Consider the following 23169-nt stretch of genomic DNA (forward strand, 5'->3'; position numbering starts at 1 on the left):
GTGCCTGCTCTGCTGCGAGCGCACACGTGCCCCTGGATTGTTCCAAGCTATTGAAACGAGTCATGCTTGAAAGCAGAAGGCTGCACGCTCTGGGGTTGGATGCATGTTGCTTGGCTTCCCTTCTAAAAAAACGGGTCATTTGTTGGCTACTTCTCATGCCTGAAATGCAGCGATGGCGTTCCTTGCTCACGGCCCCCAAACGTGGCTCTGAACCGGCCCCACCACCTGGATGAGAGCGTAGGAGACACGCGGCACCAGCCCCAAATCCTCAGGAAAAGCCCGGGGCTCCGGAGCAGGAAGCACACGGCACCCACGGGACATGGTGCCAGGAGCAAGCAGGGCTTGCTGCAGCCCCACGCCAGCTCTCACCTGCTGAATCATCTCGGGGTGCTGCTGCATGATGTGCAGGAACCGGTCGCTCTCCTGGGTCAGAGGTGTGGTCCTCTTCTTGGTGCTGCGAGACAGCTGCTTGAAGAGATAGGTGACAATGTGGTCCAAACAGGAGCAGCAGCCTGTGCAAACCATGGTGTCTGCAAGAAGAGGAAAGAGGCGGATGTCGGGATGCTCCCAGCACCCCCCTCGCTCTGATGCACCTGGGCAGGCTCCCGGGGAAATGCCCTCATTTATCCGGGTCCTTTCAGGGAGGCAAGAACCACCTCGCCCTAAAGCAGTCAGTGACCCCTCCCCGTTTGCAGTGCCTATTTTATCTGTTAGTTTGAGATAGCAGGCGCTCAGAGCAGCCCAAATCCTTCCCCGCTCCCAAATCAGAGCCCCGCGAGCCTAACAGAGAGCAGAGGTACTTACCCAGTGCAGTGAGGCCTTCTGAAATGGAAGAGAGAATATACATGATTACGTGAGGCTCCAGACTGGCTATAAAGTTCATGTGGTCCTGGGTAAGAACTTCCAGCAAGGAATAGTACGACTGGCTGAGTTTGGGATAGTCCTGCAGAGAGGAAGAGAGGAAAACCTCAGGCCTCTTGGCCAGCCTGGAACCCAGCAGCTGCCTTCTGCAGAGCTGCACACCCAGCCCGCTCCTCCATCACCTGCAAACTGCTTACTCCTGGGAAGAGAACCAACCAACCCCTCCCTGAGCATGACTTAAAGGCCAACGTGTTTTCCCCCTTCTCTCCCACCACCTTCCTTCCAATCAGGCCCCACCACCAGGTTCCAGCACTGCCCCACCTGAATATCTTTCCTGATGGGGAACATTTGCTGCCTGCTGCCGAGGCTGGGGATGCAGAGATAGCAGCAGCTCTCCTGCTCACCGACACGCGGTGCCAGGCCCAGCACTCAGTGCCACACATACCCCAGAGCAGGGCAGCTCTCCTGGTTTGCCCACTGGTGTATCGGATGGAGAACGTGCTGAATGCAGCCACGGAGATGGCAATGGCTTCTTTCAAACAGCGGGACTTGGGAGCAACGTGCTGCCCTCTGTCCTCACTGTTTGGAGGGGTAGGACTGGGCTGGGAGGGTCTCAAAGCTCTCCCATGAAACAGATTGCTGCACTTGAAGTGTGGACAGGAGCAAAACTCCAAGGCAGAGCTGCAGCAAGCGGGCCGCGCTGTGAGCGCTGCTGCAGGGCAGTGCCAGAGATCAGGTGCCGATCTGCACCCGCGGGCAATGCAGGGAAGAACAACCCTTCGCTGGAAGGAGGAGAAGCAATCGTTCTGCTAATTGCACTGCTGAGATCTGGAGCACACCCTGCTGGAGACAGGAGCAGCAGGGCTGCCCACGGGCCCTGCAGCGCGCTGCGGCTCCAGCCCTCGCACAGGACCTGCTGCCACACACGTGCAGGAGCTGTCATTTCCTGCTGGCCCGGGCCGAGCTGGGGTTCTGGGGGGTGGCACGAGTTTGCTCATCCCTGTGATTGACGTATTCCTTTCCTGTGTAATCTTCCAACCCTGCTGTTCCTAGCCGTGCGCTTACGCCGCTCGTCGCAGGCGTCGGCTTACCAGGAGGTCGCTGTGCGGGATGGAAAGCAGAAGCTTGATAAAAGTTTGCAGGGCATTGTCCAGTGCATCGTCCCCGTACAGACGGAAGACCCCAAAGTTGACGTAGCTCCCGCTCAGCGCGGCCTTCAGCATAGAGAAGCAGATGGAAATCCCCTTCAGCTTCAAGGCGTAGACTTGATCCTTCGGGACCTCCCCAAGCGTTAGGATGCGATTTCCTGCGGGAGCACAGAAGCGGACTCAGCGTTTCAGCAACCACGTCCCATCCCCTTCTTTCCCCAGGGCGCAGGCAAAGCCAAAAAGGCAGAGCCGCAAGGGGAGGCTGAGAAGTCAGCCCCAAGCACCAGGCTTATTCCCCAGCCAACAGCTCAGGAGCCCGCTGCAAGTTCGAAGCACGGCTCCGCTAGGAACCGGGGACGACACGGCTGCACGCAGCTTTGCTGCGGAAACAGGATGCGTAAGGGCAGGAGTGCTTTGCTTTCCACTTGCTTTGCAGGTCTGCCCTTGTCATCCTGCACACCCACGAGGGGCTCGGCCGGGCTTCCTGCTCACTGCTGTCATTTTCTTCCACGTTTTCCCAGGGAACGAGTCCCGCCTAGCCCGGACTTGAAGCAGAAGCACCTCCCTGCATCTGAGTGCTCTCAGCACGGGGCCTGGCACTGCCCCCCAGCACCCAGCCCTCACCCCCCAACCGGAGCAGCCGAGGGCATCGCAGCTGCTGGGCACGCACCGTAAGTCGTTATCATTTTACTGGTTTCTCGGAAGAGCAGGATGCCGTTCGGTGAGGACACGTCGAACTGCAGCCGCTGGGATCTAGCGGGAAGGAAGAACAGAAACCAAAGCTCAGCCACGGCTGGGAATGAAAAGGAAAGCTGGCGCACCAGAAGCTCCGCTCCGCTCGAGCGCTGCTGCTCAGCACCAGCAGCAGGCAGGACGCGGGCACTCAGCGACAGACAGGCCCTGTACGTCACAGACATCAGCAATAAGATGAGGATGAGGGTGGAAATCCTGCCCTGGCCACGGTCCCCACGCTGCAGTGCACAGAGACACGGCCGCCGTCGTGGCAGGCCGACTAGCTGCTATTCGTAACGCGACCCAAAGTTCAGAGCTCGGCATTTTTCCCCCCCTGCAGCGAATAGATCTTCACGCTGAAGTGCAGCGAGCTGCTCGGTTCACCTCTGAGATCAAAGCGTGGACTTTTCCAGGAGGGTTTGACCCCGCCTCGGAGATGCCATTTGGTTGCGGCCAACGCTCTGACCGCAGGGATTCTCAAGAGCTCTGCCATGACCACGGCTGAACCTCGTGTCCTTTCCACTTGGCTGCGACAACGGCCCCTTCCTACAGGGCTGCGTTCAGCTGGCTGCGGGCCTGAGCAGCACCCTGGCAGGCATCCACTGCCAGATTACACAGACTCTGAACGGTCTGCGTGGCGTCAGAGGTCCCTCTGTGCTGGCAAAGAGCTCGTGGTCTAAAGCAGGAGCGGTCACCGAGCCGCCAGACAGACAGCACTCATTGAAAGATGGGTTTTGCAAACGAACGCAGCTTGCCCGCTTCCATCTCACGGTGCCGCCCTTAGCAACAAACACTAAAGAAATTCAGCACCTTTGCTGATCTTGTCTCACGGCCTCACTGAGTCACGACACGAGCGCTGTCTGCGAATATCAGATGCTCTCCCCCGTTGAAACGACGCCAGGCTTTCCCCTCCCACCCTCAGCAGCACGAGCAGACCGGAGCAAAGGAGACACAGCAGGGCACCAACACCCACGCTGCGGCTGAAGCGGAGCACAGACACCAAGCCCTGCCAGCTCGCAGCCACCGAGCTTCGTACCTGTTGTGCACCAGCTCCGCCATCAGTTTGAGGACGGGCGTCGTGCAGGCTGGGTCGTGGTACCAGAGTTCGATCGCCCGCTGCAGGATTGGCATGTAGGAGGGGTAGCTGCGAGGTGAAAGCTAAGGAACTTTGCTGCTCTGTGTGAAGAAGAGAGGTCACGGCTTCTCCCGAAAGGCAAGCTTTGTGTGCTTGCATCCAAGCCTTGCAAAGCAGCTGATCAACAGGGCTAAGCAGAGCTGGCGCTGCCTGCTGGTGTCTGCTTTACCAGAGGAAAAACCTGAGGAGGCTGAAGGCATTGAGTATGTACTCCTCTCAGCAGGACAAACCACGACCCAAAGGGCTTTGGAAAGGACAGATCCGTCAGTGCAACAGACAGCTGACCTTCACCAGCCAAAGAGACACTCGGAGTCCAGACACTGCGCTCAGTGAGCGAGAGCAAAGCTTTTGTTGCTGCTGAGATGGGCACATCCCATTAAAAGCCATTGTGCTTTACGGGTCAAATCTCTGGAGATTCACTCGGAAAAACCCCAACTATTCGGCTCTGAGCTCATTTCTAGGTTGACATGGTTGCAGACAGACCGAGCTAAAGCTGTTTGAGGGCTTACAGACAGGACACCGGGTCAGAATTCAGTAGGAAAAGCGGGGCATCGGGATGCAGGCAGCCAGAGCTCCCGTCGGGAGGGCTCAGGTTCACAGACAACGAATGGAAGGATACATCCACTCAAACAGCATCATGAAGCTGGTCTTGGCATTGAAGGCAAAGGCGATCCCCCTCAAGTCTCTCACCAAACCAACCAAAGTTCTCTGCGTTGCAAAAGAGACGAGGTGTTAAAACACCGTGCATGAACGGATCCCTCCTCCCCTCCTCCCGCTCCAGCTGCAACACGTCTCCACGGTGCCTGCCCGTCCCCAGCTAGGCAGTTCTTCCTCTCAAGTGCCAGCAAACTCCTTCAAGCTGAGCTAGGGTAGTGAGAGCGCTGGGGGGGTTCCGTTCCCAGCCTCGCACCTTACATTGTGAACTACACCTCGACCTGGAGGAGCACGGAGAACATCGCTGCTTCCCCATAGAACGGGAGGGAAGCACCCAGCACGGCCCAGCCCTCTGCTTGTCTTGCTCAGAGGGGAGGCTGGCTCTCCCTCTGCACACGTTGCTCGTTCCTGCCTGCGTGCCTCAAGTGAAAAACGTCCAAAACCCCTAAGGGGAAGAGCACGGGTAGCAGGGAAGGCCGTGCCCGACTTACTTTCGCCTCTTGTTCGTTGAAAGTGTTTGTGCTGAACATCTGCGCCACAGTCTCAAAGGCAGCTGTCAGGGGAAGCATGAACTGCTCGTACTGATCCTCGTCCTCTCCTGAAATAAGAGGGAAATCGGGAGGAAACAGCCTGCACGTCCCTGCTGAGACAGTCAGACACCGGTCACCCACACAGCTAGAGGCAGGGAGACCAGTGCTCCCAGCCAGGTGCTCTATCACTGCTGGCATCCCACTGGCAGGAATGGCGTGGAGCAAACCCTGCCACGTCAGGGCAACGCTGGACAAAGGAAGAACTCGGTCCCAGTCTCAAGCTTCTTCCTCTTCCTTTCTCATTCCCCATTTAGCCTTTCCCATTCCAGCATCCTTTCTGGAGGATCTCACAGCCTCCCTAAATAGCAGGGCTCAGCACAGTGCAGAGCCAGCATCCAAACCACAGAGTTACCGCTTTGCTCCGGATCCCAGAAAAAGACCCAAGTACCTAAATCCACCATGAGAAGACGCCCAAGTGCAGTATAGAACGTAGTCCGACATCTCATGTCAGTCAGGTTGGACTGATTGTTAATGCCCAGGAAGGAAAAGTGCTCGCTCTGCAAACAGAAGAGAGAAGTTAAAGGGGAACCGCCTGCTCGAGCAGGCTCCTGCATCCCTCCCTCTCCTGCCTAAGCCCGAGGCTGTGCAGGAACCAGCAGCAAGCCGTGGGATGGCTCAGAGCACAGGCCACCAGAGGGCAACACGCACCGTGCCCGCAGGCTCTGGGAGCCGTGCTGCCCACCCAGCCCTCCCGGCTGCCAGCAGACACCTGCACTATCACTCCTCATCTGGGAACTCCCCGGGAGCTGTGCAGCTGGGAAGTCTTGCTTTGCCTCCAGAACACAGCTGCCATCTGCCCCTCTCACTCGTGGGGCTCCTCCAGGTGTTAAAGCTGGGGGAAACCAGGCCCTGCTGGCAGATCCCTGCTTACTCTGCCTTCACGTACGAGGGAGCAGCAGCCCCACGGAGCCAGCTAAATGCAGTTTGTGGACCAGGGCTCTGCTTGCAAAACATCCCCCAGATAGAGGTGTTCCTCTATCCCCCATTCAACCAGTCAATCCAGACCTCCTGGACACGGCTCCGGGCGTCCTACCGCTGCAGCATCGCTGCATCAAATGACCACACGCTCCCAGAGGCGAGGCAGAGAAATCTGCTGAGCTCTGCTGCTCGCTTCTGATCGCTCGTTCTGACATTCTGCATCTCAAGTCAGCACCCCAGGTCCGCACAGGGAGTGCTGGACCGGCAGCAAGGCTGCTATACCCAGAGCTTCGTCCGCATCAGCGCTTTCACCATGAAAGCTGGGGCATTGCAATCGGCTTCATGTTTCATCAGCAGTGCCCGCTGCTCTCCTGTCTGCACGTGCAGCAGGACTGACTGCCTCCCGCTGGACACTGCTGTCTTTCAGTGCAGAGGAAGCAGCCCCACGTTGACCCTTCTGGGATGAAAGGGACCGTGCAATTATGACCTCCCCCCCCAAATTGAAGGGCAGGCTTGGAACGAAGAGATCCCCGTTTTCTAGAGGCTCATCTGGCAGGAAGGAAGGCAGGGAAACTTCACAAGTGCGTCCAGGTGTTAAAATCAGGGGATTATCCCAGCCCCAGAAGGCAGACAGAGGAGTGGGAGGTGAGACACGGGGCAGGAGGAGCAGGGCTTACCGTGTGATTGTTCAGCATGAACTGGACGGCGCTCAGCTTCACCAGCTTTCTGACGCTACTGTACGTGAAGGGGGGGGGTTAAGGAAGCTGCAGCCAGCAGAAAACCTCTTGCAACGCCTGCTAAGCACTGCCTAGGGCCAAACTGGGGGATGACTCGGGGCTGTTTTGTTAACTGTGTCGGAGGTTCCCTTCCATTTGTTTCAAGAGCAACTCTTACCCAGTTGCACACATCTCTACCGCAGAGACCCGAGGTGGCTTGTTTCTGAGCTCTGTCAGGAAGAGCCAATAGAAGGCCATAAAACAGCCCGTGAGTGCAAACAAATTAACACTGCGGATGGCAAACTACGCAGCAGTGATGGACCAAAGTGAAAAGAAACCACGCTCTAGCCATCCATTACAACTCAACGGCTCAACAAGGCGTTGGTGAAGCGCTTGCACTCTCGCTATCTTCCCAGTACCCGTGAGACGAAGCGGTTCAGCAATGCAGAGCGTTCCTGTTCCAGCCGAGCACCCGAGCTGCTCTTCCCTCAGCCCGATGCTTACGTGTCCTGCACCCCCACAGCTCTTCTGGAAAGGATATCCAATGGAGAGGTCATTGAGCAGCTGCAGCGTCTTGGAGGTGATGGGCTCGCACCGACCCCAGTACTTCAAGTTGGTGATGCTAGGGAAGAGGACAACAGGACGGATCAGAGGGGTTTGCTCGGCCTCCCCTTGGCTGGGCAGTGCGTTTTTCTAGTCAAAAGTCACCCGACATCAGCAGCTCCACCCTCCACCAAAACCACAGACATTACAAGCCACAAAATATTGGTATAAAATCACTGTACTTACATTTGGTTGACTAGAAAATTATCCTTCAGATAATCTTCACTACTTGGGTCCCAAGCTACACTGGCCCATACCCAGGCCCTTGGAATTCTGTGGCACTCCAGGGCTGGTTTCTGCAGCAAGGGTAAGAGAATTCTGCGGCAGTGACTACATGCAGACGTATGCAATTCTGCACCTGCACCATCCACTGTCAGCTGCAGAATTCTAGTAGCCCTTGCTTCTTTTCCAGGAGAGCCACTTCACCCCTTGGGAACGCGCAGCTCAGGCGCGTGAGGCCAGGCAAAGGCCCAGGCACTTAATGAGGGGGTGATGCTAAAGAAGCCAAGGGGAGCTGGGAGCCAGCTGCTACGCGGCTCCAGGCACAAGGTGCTGGGATTCGGAGCCGGTGAAGCGCTTCACAATGCTAACTGACAAAAGCCAGCCGGACAGGTTGGGTCCAGGGAGCTGCCTGCTGGAGTGGAAGAGCTTCAGGGAATGGGCTTGCGCTACTCCGCTACTGGACAGCACAACTTGCACTGAGAAGCTCCGAAGGAGCAGTCCCCTCCCTGCAGGGCTTTTGTGGCCGGTGACTGGCCGTGGTCCAGTGACAAGGGCACGAGTACTGGAGGCTGTCCCCCTCTCTGACTGGTTTTACTAAGCAGGCACTGGAAAGAGAATCCACGATCCTGGCGTACGGGGTTATTTTCGTGTCTCCACAGCCCAGCCTAGAATCCGCGGCGGATAAATCAATCCTGTGCGTGGCTTAAACCCTCGATCACAGCCTGTGATTCCCTCGAGTAGCCAGATGCGACTGGTTTTAGACAGCAGCACTCCCCTCACATTCCAGTTTTCCCGGTTACACCTTCACACAAACCCTGGGATCTCCGCTGCCTGCCAACAGGAACACTTACATTTTCCCTATGAAGACGCTCAGGACCATGGTCTCGTCGTTCAGCCCCAGGACCTCTGAGAGACGGCGGTACAGCTGGAGGGGAAAACAACACCGACTTAGAAACTGCCAATAAAACAAGGGATGACCGGGCTTGCTTGATTTTCACTTGTCCTCCCTTCGCAGCCACAGGCTACTGGAAGAGAACCAAGCTCCATAAGGGCACTCCTGCTCTTTATTTTCTTTTGGAAGTGCTTTTACACCTGTGAAGATGCACCAAGGCGTTCAGAGCGCAGTGCATTTGCAACTGCCTTGCAATGAAGAGAATGGCTATTTATCTTCACCTCAGTGCTGAGGAAACCAGGCACAGATACAAGGGCTTGGGTTCCTCCTGGCTGAACCTATCGAGTGACTTTCATGTGTACGTAGGCTTAAGGGACTCATGTGAAGTCACAGAAGGAAGCCTGCAGATAAAACCGGACCCAGATCTCAAGTTCTAGGCTACTGTCATCATCTCTGGCTCCTTCCCCAGCCGTACAGAGCACAGTATTTCCAGAACAGCTCAGGGTGTGCAACGTTAACGCTGGACAAATATCTAGCAAAAAGAGCAGGCAGGTCTCGTAAATGCCACCTGCTTTCATTTCCCAAAGTGAAGCTACGAACGCACTTGGCATGGCAAAAGACACAAAGGAGATTACCTTGGAAGACTTCTGCACCTGATCTCCAATATAGATCTTCCGGAACTGCTCAAAGAAGCTCAGCATAGCAAGCTCCAGCTTCTCATTCCCAGCCTGGGCCAGCCGCGAGTCCGTCAGGTTCATCAGCTGCAGCACCCTGCAATTGGGGAAACCAGAGGTCACTGCTGCTGGATGCAGGAGGACCGAGGGGTTGCTGGCACACGGGGCTGCTTCCAGGCTGTGTGCAGCAGTGGTTTTTGCTTTCTGCATTGTTGTTTTGGGTCAGCAGTGGACAAAACTGACAACGAGACTGCCTAGCGTGCATTCCTCCTCCGTGCAAGGCCACCCTACGGCTTCTACATCCCTTCTAATGGGGATACCAGGCCCTGCATTGAATCTGCTGCAGATGGGAGTTTCAGGTGCTGTAGCACATTTATCTGGGGTCTGATCCAGAATGTTCTCAAAGCCACCGGAGCAACCTCAGCTTGGTCCCCTCTCACGAGCCACTAAATGACAGCCCACCTGGCTTTCACTGCGAGCCCCGTGCAAACCTGTGTGCGGGGCCAGCGAGGGTAGCAGGCACGGCAGCAGAACAGGGGACAGAAGAAATGACATCCCATCCTGGCCAGTGCCACAAAGCACAGATTCTTATGAACATCTACCACACGCACTGGCACCAAGAGCTACTGAAATGAACACGAGGTCTCACCATTTCCTCTTCAGTAACTACTTGGGAAGCCAATGCTTGATGTCATTTATCAGCCATGGCTCTCCAACAGAATGGCTTCACACTTGCTCAGGTGAGCTCCTCTTCCCACCCCAGCTTCCAGAGCTCGGCAGTTAGGCTCTAGACTACAAGGCACTCAGCGTGGCTCAGGGTTGGTGGCAAGTAACAGCCCACGTGTTCTCACCATCCGACATTGGTGCTTGCGCTGCAGAGGATTTACCACCCCCAAATCCATCAGGTGTTAGGAGACAACATAAAGTCTTAAACAGGTAGAGAAGGGCCATCATATTTGCAGTAGATTTCAGGACAAAACCTGTTTTGGGTTTTTAACTAGGATAGAGATTCCACCCGCTCCCCACCCCAGAAAAGAGCCATCATTCATTTTGTTCTACTGCAGTGCATGCATTCAAGCCCAGAACGACCTCCCCTCTTTCATGCTCTTCCCCTCTCATTCTCTTTCTTACAACCCAGACTTCCCAATTTAGTCAAGCCTCAGCAGCAGTTTGCTGACTGACTGGCTCTGGCCGGAGCTGCCAATCTCCTCTTTCAGGATGGCCAATTCCACCCTGTTCTTTTCAGCAAAAAGAGGGGAAGAACACGGTGACGGCTTCGCGACAGCCGTTCCCTTATCGACTCGGAGAGCGGTGCAGCTAGGAAACAGTCAGCATCCCTACCGACAAACCAGCTCGCCATCCATGGCATCCTGCTCATCCGTGCTGGCAAACGAGACCCTACCACCAATGACCGCCCCGATGATATAGACGAGCCACGTCAGGCGCCCTGCAACCAACAGAGGACATCAGAACCGAGCGCGGCACGCGTCACGCGGAGGAGACTTGCAGTTCAGATGGGCAAAGACAGGATTCACAGGGAATATCTTTCTGTTTTTAGGGCCAAGTATACCAGAAGCACTCAGTTCTCCGCTTGGTGGAGGCCAAGCATGTCTTTGAAAGGAAAGGAATAAAGAAAGCCAGGTCTGCCTGGAAGACGTTCGTGTTTTAAAGCTATTCCTTTGCAGGAAGTCACCTTCTTGTAAAAGCACGTCCTGCATATTGGAACACGTGCAGAGGCCAGCAGGCAGCCCTTATCCTTTCCAAACACGTTGTGTGTGTGTGATGGAGAAGGCAGCATCATATGGAGTTCTGCCCACACCAAAATTGCACTGCAATAGATCAGACGATCCCGCTTCGAAAGGGATCTGTACGGCCTCTGAACTTGTGCTGATGTGCCCAATTTCTGCAAGGAAGGACAAGCCAGCTGCATTATTAGAGAAGGGGCGTGACACAGCTATACCTGGATCTCCAGAAAGGTATGGCTTTTTCTGCAGCCAGTGTTGAGCAATTCCTAACCCAAAGAGTTGTGCAAGTGCAAAATCTGCGCGCGGAGCCCACCCAGGGCTGCAGACAGACACTCCCCTCCAGCCAGAAGCATCAGCTGAAAGCCTTTCTCCCAGTTAATCCCAACCCACTGCTGCACAGGCAGTGGAGAAGCTCAAATGAATGCTCCACACCCTCCCTCCGACAGAAGACGGACGGGGCAGTACAGCTGATCACCCACGGACCGGAGAACATCCTCAAAACCCATCTCTGTAAGACTGGGCAGGCAGATGCATTCAGTCATCCCCCCAGGAAGGCGTGCAGCCAGCTGCAGGACAGCAGCACCTCTAGGCAGCACTGCTGTGCGTGCTGGGAGTGTCTGTCCGCAGCCGAGAATATTATGCACCATACAAGCACCTCCCCGGGGGAACGTGTGTAAGATCTGGCTGCCCTGTATGGATTTTAGCAGGAATGGAGGCTTCTGGAACCGCTGCTCTCCCAGGGCTCACCTTCCTGCACGGCGACGTCCATGGGGCTGGCGGTGGCACTCTGCAGCAGCTCCTGGTAGGACTGGGCCGACTGGTCGAAGAGCTGCACAAGCAGAGCGCACGTCTTCTCGTATTCGCACCGGCCAATGGTGGAGAGCTGATCCAGCTGCTGCTGCACGAGGCCGGTGTCATCCAGGGGATCCTCCAAACCATCCCTGTGCAGGAAGAGAGCGGGTGAGATGAGGGTTTAAAAGGCAGCGGTGGCCCAACTTGGAACGTAAGCTTATTCCTGTCAGACAGGAGGTGCTTTCCCTGGGCGCACAGCGATTGCGGTGACTCAAGTCCCTGCCTCTCGTATCTGTCACGACCGAGAGCTGCACAAACTGATCTGATAATCCAAGCACTGCTGTGGCCATCAATCAGAAAAACATGAGTGGTTCAGGTAGCAGGGCCCTTAGGACCTGGCATGAGTAAGCTCTTCTTACATCTTTATGGCTACCCCCTGCTTCAAACACAACGCGTAGAGCCAAGAACAAGCTCTCTGCCTGGCCGTCTTTATTACATCAAGCTTTCCATCCTTCTCAATGTTTTAGTTTCCTTTTCCTCTAACTGCATTAACCTCAACACTACACCGCGCCGCGAATGGCAAAATGAAATAAACCTGCTGTTCCATCCGTGCTTCGTTAGGTATCTCGGAAGGGATAAGCTGATTTGTCTTCCCTCCAGAGAGGCACTCACAGATTATTTTTCTATGCTCGGCCATTTGTTTTCATCAAACACATACAAACACAAGGTGGAACGCATCCCAGGCCAATAAAGGCACTGCAGCAGAGTCCTCCAGGCTGCCTTCACGTTCGGAGTAAAGGGGATACTTCTAGGCATCGTTTGTGCCATCCTACAGCGGATTAAGAATTAAGTGAATCACGCTTTGTATCATCCCTATTTGCTTGTCCCTCTCTGTTGGGATGGAAATTGAGAGTGGGAATGGCACGCTGCGGATGCGTAACACCAGGTAAGACAGCATCTCCGAAACCACCCGCATCAATCTCAAACACCCGAGACTGACTGAGGCCTAAAGGGAGAAAAAAAAAAGCTTAGAAAACGCATGTTTTCTTTTGTACAACACACAGAACGTGAGATTAAGGTAAGCTGCCCTGAATAACCCTCCTGCAGTCACATCCATCCCTAAAAGAAAACTTGGGACAGATCCATTAGAGCCTCCTGTGCTGGATCCTGGCGCCTGCAGCCGTGGCGTTGCCATCTCTCTGCTTTTCCTACCTCAAGATGATGTGCACAGATTCCAGTCTGGACGTGATGTACGCCTTTGTGACCTCTGGTGTGTAGGTTTCTAGCATGTGAGGCTCCGTGGCTTTCACGTAGGGCACTGAGGCTGCCAGCCGTTGCCACAAGCTCAGCAGATAGTGAACGCTGTTCGGTGCAAACTCCCAGTGCTGAAGAACCAGCAGAAAGGGGAGGGAAATCAGGGAGTTGTGATTTATTTTATCCAGTTTTTCTGCAGCACAACAAGTGCCAGAGCTGCTGAGGGCAGCTGGAAGCACCTCGTACCTGCAGGCTGGTCACGGTGAAGTTGGCAATGAGCCTGATGACCTCGGGGTAGTTCTCCACCTTCACCAGCTCCCCCAGCTGGTAATTGCTTTTCAATCGGGCCAGCAGCCGGCAGAACTCGTGGTAGTTGTTTGGGTCTGATAAGCTCTGAGGAAAAATGAAAAAGGTGAATGGAGAAACAGCGCTACTCGACAAGAGGCAGGGGTGGAACAGGACAGAAAGAGGACAGCAAAACGCTGCAGCCCGCTCCCCAGTGCCAAACGTGAGACGTGTACGTTAGAAAGCATCTTTGGGGAAGAAACTTGATGCAGAGAATTCCACTGGCTGCATCCCAAACGCTCACCTGGGGGTTTTCCAGTATTCGCTTAACTCCGTCGACGAGATGAGACAGAAACTTCGCTCGTTCCGCATTGTTGAAGAGGGATCTGCGTACAGAGGCAATCTGCACTAAACAGGACAAAACCTGAACGGGGCAGAGAGGGAGGGATTAGAACACCAAGGGGAACAGCTCAGCTGTCCTCAGCCTCAAACCTCTGCAATTTCATCGAGAACAGATTCCAAAGGTTGGGGAGTTACACGCAGTGCCACCGACACAGAGCTGTGAGCTCCTGCTGGGACCTCCAACCAGCACTAAGCTCTTGGATGAGCCCTACAAATGCCTGCAAGGAACGTAAATGCTCAACTTACCAGGGGAGAAAACGAAGGAGGGATGGAATGATAAAGATCAAAGAACAGCTGAAGGGTCGAAGAATCCAAGAAGGCTGGAACAGAACAGAACGCTTTATTGACGACGCCTCCATGTACTGCCCCCCCCCCCCCCCCAAAAAATCTAACGCCTGTGTGTCCAACCCAAGATTAGCTGCACACTTGTCACACGGAGGACTACGCTCCTGAGAACGTTTCCAAAGGGTTTTTTTTTTTGCATTTTTACATAACTCGCTTTCTGGCTTCTCCAGAAATAAACCCACCAAGACAAAACTGCAGCAGAGTATTTTGAGCGAGCAGCCTGCAGGGACCGCCTGCAAAATGGCTGGTGAGCAAAGTAAGGATGTCAAGAACAGGTGACAAGCTATTCGTTATTTATAGCTTTTCCCCCCCCCCCTCTTTTCTTAAAAAAAATCATTTACTGCTTCTTGAATTGGCCTCTACATCTGGCATTGTATGTAGGAGTGCAGAGGATGCTTTACCAAGGCACCCAGGCTTTCAGCTGGTACGCTTCCGTTCAGCCCCCTTCTCCCAGCAGGATTACCTGATCTCCAGCTGGTTGGGATCTGCACAGTGCAAAGATCATCCGAGGACTCATCCGTTGACGTGCCAATGAAATCAAAGTTCAGGCAGTTATGCGTGAGCTTTAGAAGCTGCATGAGCAGACCGTGCTGGCTTTCATCGTTTAGGTTCAGGTTCTTCCCAGAAGCCTGTGAAATATGGGGGGGTTAAGACAGCAGAAGGAAGCAAGTCAAGGCGACAGCGGAGTTTGAGGATGTGGCAACCACAAGGATCACAACAGCAGCCACCCCGGGTGTCCCACGCTTCCACAGACAGCAAGGCACATGCTTAGTCTTCACATGAGATGGACAGACAGACAGGCTTCCTTTTCTGCTTGGCTTGTGCTGCACGGGAGAGAAGCAGCCAGGCTTGCCAGCTTGCAACTACACCGTGACATCCACGAGATGCAGAAGTTCTCATTAAGGTTAGACACAAGAATAAGTTTTGTGCTCGTCAAGCACCTAGCAGCAGGGAATCCTGTCTGTCCAGCTAACCCTCAGATGGAAAGCAGTGCATTCACTTCTGTTGCACAGACCACCTGTACCAGCCCTGCTGCAGTTGCAGTGCTCTGCTATGCCCAGGGGAAGCACACATACTCTCAAGTGACACAAAGAACTTGGTGGGGACGAGACACGAGGTCGTTTCACTGCAGCTTGAATGCAGCACTCAGGTCTGCACTCCAGGGACGGGCCGGCCTCTCTCTGCTTTGTATGACTGCTCTGTGCTCGAGACAAAACAAACTTCTTTCAGCTTAAGCCTACTGCAAATAACGTACTGCACTGCACTGATACTGCCAAGATCCGTGCCAACACTGGCTGGAATGGCATCTTCACTCCCTCCACAAAGAGCTATTCTTCTGGGGCTGACTGCATGCTGTTTTACAGATGCTGATATAAGCGTGGACACTGGTTTCTAGCAGCCCAATCCATCACCGACTCCTCTCAAGAGGATCTGGGCGTTGATACGGAGCCTGTCCTGCTTCAATACCTGCCACAACCATAAGCAAGGCTGCACTACGCTCCCATCCTCAGCTGAGCCACCTGGCCAGGTGCTGCTCTTCACAAATCTGGAGGAATCCCACTACTCCTGAGAGCTCGGATACATCCTCAGTGCATCTGAAAGAAATCGCTGCGCTCAGATGTTACTGGGGCTGTTCAGGAGGATGGGGACACAGGGAACGGAATCGAGCGTAACTGGGCAAGCCGTGCTTCCTTTGGAAACCAGGATAAGGGAAAAAAAAAGATCAAATCACGCCCACACCCCCACTTTAGTAATGGCAGAACGAGAGCTGCTCATTTTAAACCACCTTTAAAATAAAACCTGCTCTTCACAATTTATCAACTCTTGACTCCGTGCTCAGCTCAAGGATAAAAGTGCGACCAACCACATCTGCACAATAGCTGCACAGACAACGTGAACCCAGGTGGAAGCTCCCCTAAAGAGCAAATTCAGAACAGGGCTTTGAGAAGCAGAGCTCACGTGGCAAGAGCTGCATCAGGGGGAACTCCAGCCCAAAGGCTGCTGCCCCAGCACAGCCCCCAGCAGAGATGCCCAACGAAAGCTCCCTTACCTGCTTCAGTAAATTGCATGACAGTGTGAAAATATCGAATAAAGATGAATCTCGGAAGGAAGAGGCTATTTTCCTGTGCTTGGTCAGTGGATGAGTAGTATCAGCCTGGGTAGAGAGAAAAGCAGCGCTTAGAACTGGAGGGCAGAGGTGGAACAAGGCCAGCAGAACACGCAGGAGCCCTGCAGCAGCTCTGGGGACACTCAAGGCTCCCCTCTGCAGCGTGGCATTGCACTGGAGGGCTGCACCAAGGGACACGTGCCCTCTGTGGGATGTGCTGTGGTTCTTCCCCTGCCCTCACCTCCTCCATGGATAAAGCACATTGTTGGCTTACGATGGAACATTTCACCTGGAACATTTACAACACTGTTCCGCCCCACGCCTGGGTTACTCTCAAGTTCATTTCAGTCTCCTCCAAGGCAGGATGAGAGGCAGTACGTTCAGCAGGACATTTAGAAACCTGAGCACTGCTTGCTGAAGCGCTCCTGAGAGCTGAATCCTACCTGAAGCCGCTGGGCAGACACTTGGACAACTACTAGCAATGCTAAGGCCACTTACACATCCCCTCCTGAACCTGCGCAGATGGGAAGAAAACTAGAAGGAGAGTTAACCAGCAGCAGACAGCGGGGACTTTGTCATATCTGTTATTAACTCCAGATCTGGAGCTCTCATCTTATCAGAATATAAAGATGACACGTGATACAGGGGGCAGATACACACAGATTGCTTCACACCGGGTAACAAAGACATCAGTTCAGTGAATGCAATCTAAACGTGGCCTAACGAAGGCTTATGACAGCACAGGTGATGTCACCTTGTAGACTGCTGTATTTGAACACGGGGTGAGTTATTGGATGGGCTTTCAGTTATCCCAGATGCACTGGGATCGAGCAGTAAGGCTTTCCAAAGGGATCACAAATCTCACACAGCTCCGTGCTTGCAGCAAACAAGCCTTCCCTTTTCCTTCCCCACGTGGCGTAACCAAGTGAACCCGTGCAATCAGCAGGCACTCAGCACCTCCAGGCAAGTCTGTGCAGTTCTCCAGGACGAAAGCTGAGACTCTGCACAGTTACTAAGCGCTCTATTTTATTTGTGCTGCGAGCTTTTACAGTATAAGCTTCAGCAAACAGAGCTCTAGCAAATCCTGCTGTTGCATAACGTAGATGGAAGTTCAAATAGTTACCAGGAAAAACTTGAGGACAAGGTGGGATTTATTTTTTTTTCCTTGTTTGTTTGCTATGTCCACGACCCCGCTCTGATGAGTGGGAATGTTGACAGAACCATTATTTTGCAAGGAGTGGCACTTTTAGGCATTCCAAGACGAGTCCCTGCATCCAGCCTCGCACCGGGGCTGCCACAAAGCGCATTTAGGAAGGAGCAGCAAACCGTGACGGATTGAATATGCCAGGTATGAGGAAGGGAATTCTGATGGAAGTCTTCAACTTCATTGGGTTTTTTTTTTTCTTCTTTGTTTGTTTTGACATCAGGCTGCAGAGAGCGTGGAGCAGCTGCCAGCTCCTGTGAGCAGAATTGCAGCCCTGGAGGGATGCTGACCAGCTTCCATCCCCAATGCCTGGAGGTGAAGGGCCGTCCCCTTGGGGAGATGAAGTCAGGACCTGACAGTTTGGGCAAGGAAACTGTCACAGCAGTGAGAGGTGGCACAAGAGGCAGGAGGAGAGCTACGGGTTTGGATTTACTGATCTGGCCAGGCTTCAGCAACTGAAGTGAATTTGGGGCTGAAATGGATGCAGGTGCCACGCAGTTACAGCAAAGGGCTTGGGAAGCTCAGGGCTGCTGAGCTTTGCTTTCAGTAGAAGTCAGTGCTCTGACCTGGCCAGGGTAACACCTCCTCCAGCATTTCTAGTTCTGGAAACTATTTGTCATCACCTTTCAAATCCCACCCAAGGATCGATCCATTCCGGTGCTGGGATCAGTCCGTTTATTAGCAGAAGTTACAAGTTTCCTTGGTGAGATACTAAAATTGGCAAAACCCAGTAACTTCTTTGGACGGTGGAAGCCACCCATGGTGCTACGGCAAAGTCTGTGCCACTGGTTAGGGAAGGGATGGAAGACAGCACCAAAAAAAGCCACAGCTTTCATTAACCCCAATGAACCTGAACTGTTTGGGAGCCGTCTGCTGGGCACATGCTGAAATTCAGCACTGAATGAGAAGGATGCTTGAAAAGCCTGCACAATCTGACAGATCCCCTTGGTTTTATCTCCCTGGTCAGAACCTCCTGGCACAAGAACTGAGCTGAAGCAACGCACAGGGTCTGAGCGCTGGAGGTGCTAGTGATGTCCTGATGCTCTGGACTTGGTCCTTGCTGGGGAGGCTTGACTAATTGTGCAGCACAGCTCCCTCCTTTTTGATCCCGGAAGATTACATGGAAGTATGAGAGGAGATGGAAGATGCCAGTGAAACAATGCAGTTCCTCAGGCCGGGAGGAACCAGCATCTTGCCACACAAGTATGTGACTGGGTAAAAAACAAACAGGGAAACAAAACCCCACCCGCTACACAACACTCCCCACACCAAAAAGGAAAACAACCCCTAGAAAAAATAAAGAAATAACACAAAGCCAACGAACAAAAACCCCAAACAACGCACAGACACAGCAGGACACAACAATATGAATGAGAAAATTGGACACTTACTTCACTGAGGAAGGCTGTAGCACTTACTTGATTAATTTCATTAGTTAGTTGGGACAGGATTGTCACTCCTATGATGCAGTGTTCTACACTATCCTGAGGAAGGGAGGGGACAGGAGTTATTGCTGGGCAGCTTTCAGGAAGCATTGCTGTTAGTCAAAGAGCTTTCTATTTGGGAGATTTCTCGACATCTTTCTCTGGAACTGCTTTATCCCTGCACTGTTATGACTGGGAAAAAGCCTGGCAGCAATACTGAAAGAGAAGTTAAATGTGCTTACGAAGCCCTTGATCTCATTAACAATGCAAAGGTTTTGTGAAGAGTTGGGTAATGTGAGCTAATAAAAAAAAACAGGCTCCTTTTTATTTATAATAGTTTAATCCCCGTGTTCGTTTCATACCCCAGCCCTGAGAAGACTGATGAGGATTTTTAAATCAGTTCCCTTCGTTTTAACAGCGGCTGTGCAGACCCTTCTCCAATGCTAGGACAGCTCCAAAGCTCTCAGATGAAAACTCTGGGAAAGGAGCTCTTCTTTTGGAACTACAGACCTGCAATAACACGAGCAGCAGCCCCACAGCCCCCCAGGGAAGGAGCCCGTTCTTCACAGCCTTTCTGGCCTCTGGTTTCACTGCAGAGTGCCAACAAGGGCCCAGCTGGGAAACGAGTCTGCTACAGACACCTCCTCACTAGAAACAGCAATCCATTTATCCAATGGTTTCAGGGAAACAACCTGCACTGCTCCTTGGGCCCAGTTCGTTCTGTAGCTAACACATGAGGTTTCCTCTCCCAGCTCCACCTTGGTTAGCACATCCTGCCCAAGCCGCCCTGATCTCTTCCAACTTCCATGACCAAACTCACCTGCAACACAAATTTGGGCACAAGCGGGTCTGGGACCTCACCACTTCTTTACAGGAGCCATCTCTTGCCCACAAGCTTAGCAGTGACACAGTATCTACACAGAAGCCACTGGAAAACCTCCCCCCGCTCTACCAAGCTTTAAATGAGGACAACTGGCAGAGCAGGTCGATTTTCAGCCTCGGGTCACTGCTCAGTCAACAAATACAAATCAAATGAGAGACCAGACAGAGGGGCAGAGCAATACGTGGAGAGGCAGAGACTTCCCAATCCCACGAGGCATGTACTCATCTTAAAAAGTTCTGACCTGTAAGAACCTTGTGACATCCGTGATCACATTCCTGAAGACATATTCATCCTTCTGACAGTCAAACCAGCCCAACTTAGTGATCCTGGCATACAACTGGATCAGTGCTTGCGTGACAAACGTTGCCAGCTTCGGCCTAGTGGCAAGGTAGTTGAGCACATAGTTTCCTGGAACACAGAGGAGAGGTTTCTGGAGACAAAACCACCGCAGCTGGAGCTGAGATGGCGACGCTGTGATGGGGAAAAAGCATCTTTGTGAAAGCAGTGAGAAAAAACAAATCCTAAGATCAGCACAGCAGTGGGTTAGATGAAAGCGTTGACTTCACTCGTGCCTTTCTTGAAGGCACTAGAGCTGTGGAACAAATCTGGAAAGCAGACAGGGACAGGTGTGAGTTCTTCCCCATAACCTAACCTATTTTGCGTTACCAAAGCCCTAAGTCCACCCTCTGTATGCACGTGTGAAGAGGGAGAAGAGCTGGGAAGGTTTACAACATCTCTCCTCGGGGATGATCACTTCTCACATCTCTGAAAGCAGATTCAGAGCCCTTCCCTGGAGGAAAGGAAGCATCCATCATCCCCCAGGGAAGAGCGCTGCGACAGAACGACTGCTCCCTTAGGAAACACTCCACCTGATATTTCAGAGACCCAGAAAGGATTTCCAGTTTGGAAAGCACGTCCTCAGAAGGGGGGGAAAGCACCGTGAGTGTTTAACTTCCAAAGGAAACACACCAAAGACTCATTCACAAGCCACAGGGCCATCCATCCCCTGCATCCGTACAGGCTCTGCAACTTCAGCCTGGGACTCCACCAGCTAACACAGGAGGAGACTCCACCGAAGAGGATCGTTTCTTTTCACTCTGCACCTCAGAACGCTCAAATGCAAAGCACAGTCGGTTGCAGAAGGCCTCCCACTCGTGGACGAAAGCGTGCACAACAATCTCTCACACTCAGTTTGCAAAAAAAAAAAAATCGAGCCTTGTACTCACGGATATCTATTCGCTGCTCCAACGGCAAAGGGTTGTTTGTGCGTGACACCAGTTTCGTAAGGCATGTAGCTGCCAGTAACTGGGAGTAGGATGACTGCGAAGGAAAAACAAGCCACTTATTGCACGTTTCAGAACAAGAGCAGCAGGGAGCAGTGCTGGGTGCTAAGCTAACTGCTTGCTGGGAGTGGAAGATATTTAACTGTCGGGTGCAGTGTGGGACTGAGGAGCGTTACAGGGTATTGATATGGAAGTCACACATCCTTAGGATGGAGTGAGAATGGGGAGAGCACCTCCCCCTGCAAACAAAGATCTTATAAGCTTCATCCTGGCAGCTGATAAGAAGCCCAAAATTAAACGGCCACTTACAAAGCAAGCTAGAAGCTTAGGATGTGAAATATTCCAGCAGGAAATTCTGCCTTTCTGTAATACTAATTGTAAAGCACGTCATCTAATTTCCCCTGGTTTTTTATCTTGCTGGATTACTGAGACAACACTGCAGCAAGGGCAAGCTTCTGAGGAAACACACCCGAAGAAACATTGCTGGTTTTATCTCCTCTGATCCTCTGTGCACACACTATTTTTTTAATCCCAATGCCTTTGGAGAAGGCAGTGGTTCCCAGAGTCTGCAAAATACCACTGCCACGATAACAGCTTCACCTTAAAGCTTGGTGTGCCTGGGTGGCAGCCTGCAAAGAACGCAGCAAGGCCCAGACATCAGAACTGACAACTGCTGACAAATGATGCTGCTGCAGTGGTGACCACCAGCACCAACGCTTTCTTTGGCAGAGGCTGTCTGCAAAGTGCGACAGACACACAAGCCTGCCGGGTGTGCAAGATCAACACTGCACAGCAGAACCCGGGGCCAGCACCCCCATCGATGTCCAAAAGGCTGAGAAACACCGGAGATTCGTTTGGTTTACATACACTCCCTCTTTCTAGAAGAAGCTGGCACTTGCTCAGGCAGTCTGGACTGTTGGTGAACTCGACCAGGGCCTTCTCTGCCTGGAGCCGTGTCGCAGTGTCTGTGGTCTCATACAGCTGCTTGCACAGGTTCTCTAGCTGGGCTAGGCTCTGGAACAGAGAGAGAACAATAAATTAGTAATGAGGTCTTACAGTTTACTTCCACCCGGGGTCGGCTCTCACCCAGCCCGAGAGCATCGTCACAGCCGGTTCCTGTGCCACGCAGTGGCAAGCCCTTCATCTCTGTTTGCATTCCCATTGCAGGGCAGTGGGAGACTTCAGCATCCCAGGGCGCTGGAAGGATCTGACATGAGATCTTCAGCACTACCCACGCCAGAACTACCTGAAGCAGAAGAGAACAAACGAGGGACGAGACGGATGCCTCTGTGAATGCGCTGAAGGGAAACAGAGCTGCCGGGCAGACTGTGTGCTCAAACAACTGGAAAATATTCGCTGCCAGCCGGGATCCAGGCGGATGGGTTCCCCCAGTGAAATCTAAGGTGTCCTAGTTAGAAAGCGGCTCCGTAGATGGATATCAGTATTCCCTCAGGTTCTTCGTGCTGCATTGACAGGCAGGTATTTCCCATTGCTGTAGGGATACTTGCTAGGTTTGCAGGAGGAGAGCATGGCAAACGAAGGAGTCAAAGCACAGGAGGATAGCACCAGCTGCTTGCTTTATTCTTGGACACATCCTTATGCAAAAGCCAAGGGTCAGCACACAGCCCAGCGCTTCTTATGCACGAGTGCAGCAGCTCCACACGAAACCACCAAGTTTTCCATGCTGCCAAGAGCATCACCAGACAAGACAGCGTTATAAGAGACCCAAGGAGGGACCCTGTCCCCTTCACTACTTCAGAGGAAATAATCGCTTTGCAGAACGCAGAAATAGCGGTAAAAGGGACGCTTCCAAACAGGAGCCCGGGATTTCTCTATTTGCCCAAGGGTGGGGAAAACAAAACAATCCCAAAGAAGAGCTTAGGGCATCCAAGGGCAGAGCCTGCAAGCCTTCCCCAGGTAATGAGTGCAGCTGCTGGACAAAGTCATGCAGCTGGAGTCCTCTGCAGTGAGAGGCTTTTGGGAGTGCATCACAGCACGCTCCAGGGTGGTTTCACCCCTGCTAAGGAGACGGGGCAGGAACTCCAAGCCGGGAGATGAGTGCCACGAACACAACTGCACTGCTTTCTGCTGGAACAGCTGGCCAACCCGGGGCTGGCAGTGGGCACTGCCCCACGAGGATCCTCCGCCTGCAGTTGAAAAGGGCTCCGGGGAGCGTGTGAGACTTTTGGAGAGAAGCGCTTGTCTTTTGAAGAGCTCGTTCTGCCCCATTTTACACCCCCTGCATGAATTCCTTGAGCTCAGGCACCGGGCTTCCCCGTAGCCGCCTTCACACCTCCAAC

The 23169-nt window shown here is 53.2% G+C and overlaps 1 protein-coding gene across 2 annotated transcripts in view; it reads right to left on the reverse strand.

Annotated features, from left to right (window-relative positions):
* Positions 1 to 23169, reverse strand: part of XPO7 (exportin 7) — a 35665-nt gene that overhangs the window by 2335 nt on the left and 10161 nt on the right. The window contains exons 2-25 of one of the 2 annotated variants that reach the window (XM_021374844.1): positions 21737 to 21883; positions 20813 to 20906; positions 19828 to 19994; positions 18698 to 18763; positions 16019 to 16123; positions 14432 to 14597; positions 13870 to 13943; positions 13526 to 13645; positions 13183 to 13329; positions 12895 to 13067; positions 11638 to 11831; positions 10487 to 10592; positions 9107 to 9242; positions 8431 to 8504; positions 7296 to 7376; positions 6716 to 6779; positions 5509 to 5617; positions 5022 to 5128; positions 4496 to 4584; positions 3778 to 3885; positions 2680 to 2762; positions 1953 to 2167; positions 805 to 943; positions 370 to 530 (exon numbers count right to left, since the gene is read on the reverse strand). In XM_021374844.1, the coding sequence (XP_021230519.1) occupies positions 370 to 530; positions 805 to 943; positions 1953 to 2167; positions 2680 to 2762; positions 3778 to 3885; positions 4496 to 4584; positions 5022 to 5128; positions 5509 to 5617; positions 6716 to 6779; positions 7296 to 7376; positions 8431 to 8504; positions 9107 to 9242; positions 10487 to 10592; positions 11638 to 11831; positions 12895 to 13067; positions 13183 to 13329; positions 13526 to 13645; positions 13870 to 13943; positions 14432 to 14597; positions 16019 to 16123; positions 18698 to 18763; positions 19828 to 19994; positions 20813 to 20906; positions 21737 to 21883 (2925 nt within the window). Of the gene's footprint in view, positions 1 to 369; positions 531 to 804; positions 944 to 1952; positions 2168 to 2679; positions 2763 to 3777; positions 3886 to 4495; positions 4585 to 5021; positions 5129 to 5508; positions 5618 to 6715; positions 6780 to 7295; positions 7377 to 8430; positions 8505 to 9106; positions 9243 to 10486; positions 10593 to 11637; positions 11832 to 12894; positions 13068 to 13182; positions 13330 to 13525; positions 13646 to 13869; positions 13944 to 14431; positions 14598 to 16018; positions 16124 to 18670; positions 18764 to 19827; positions 19995 to 20812; positions 20907 to 21736; positions 21884 to 23169 lie in introns of both variants that reach the window. The other variant, XM_021374843.1, reaches the window with a different exon arrangement.

This window comes from Numida meleagris, chromosome 21 (assembly GCF_002078875.1).
Source record: "Numida meleagris isolate 19003 breed g44 Domestic line chromosome 21, NumMel1.0, whole genome shotgun sequence".
In the NCBI taxonomy this organism is placed as follows: Eukaryota; Metazoa; Chordata; class Aves; order Galliformes; family Numididae; genus Numida; species Numida meleagris.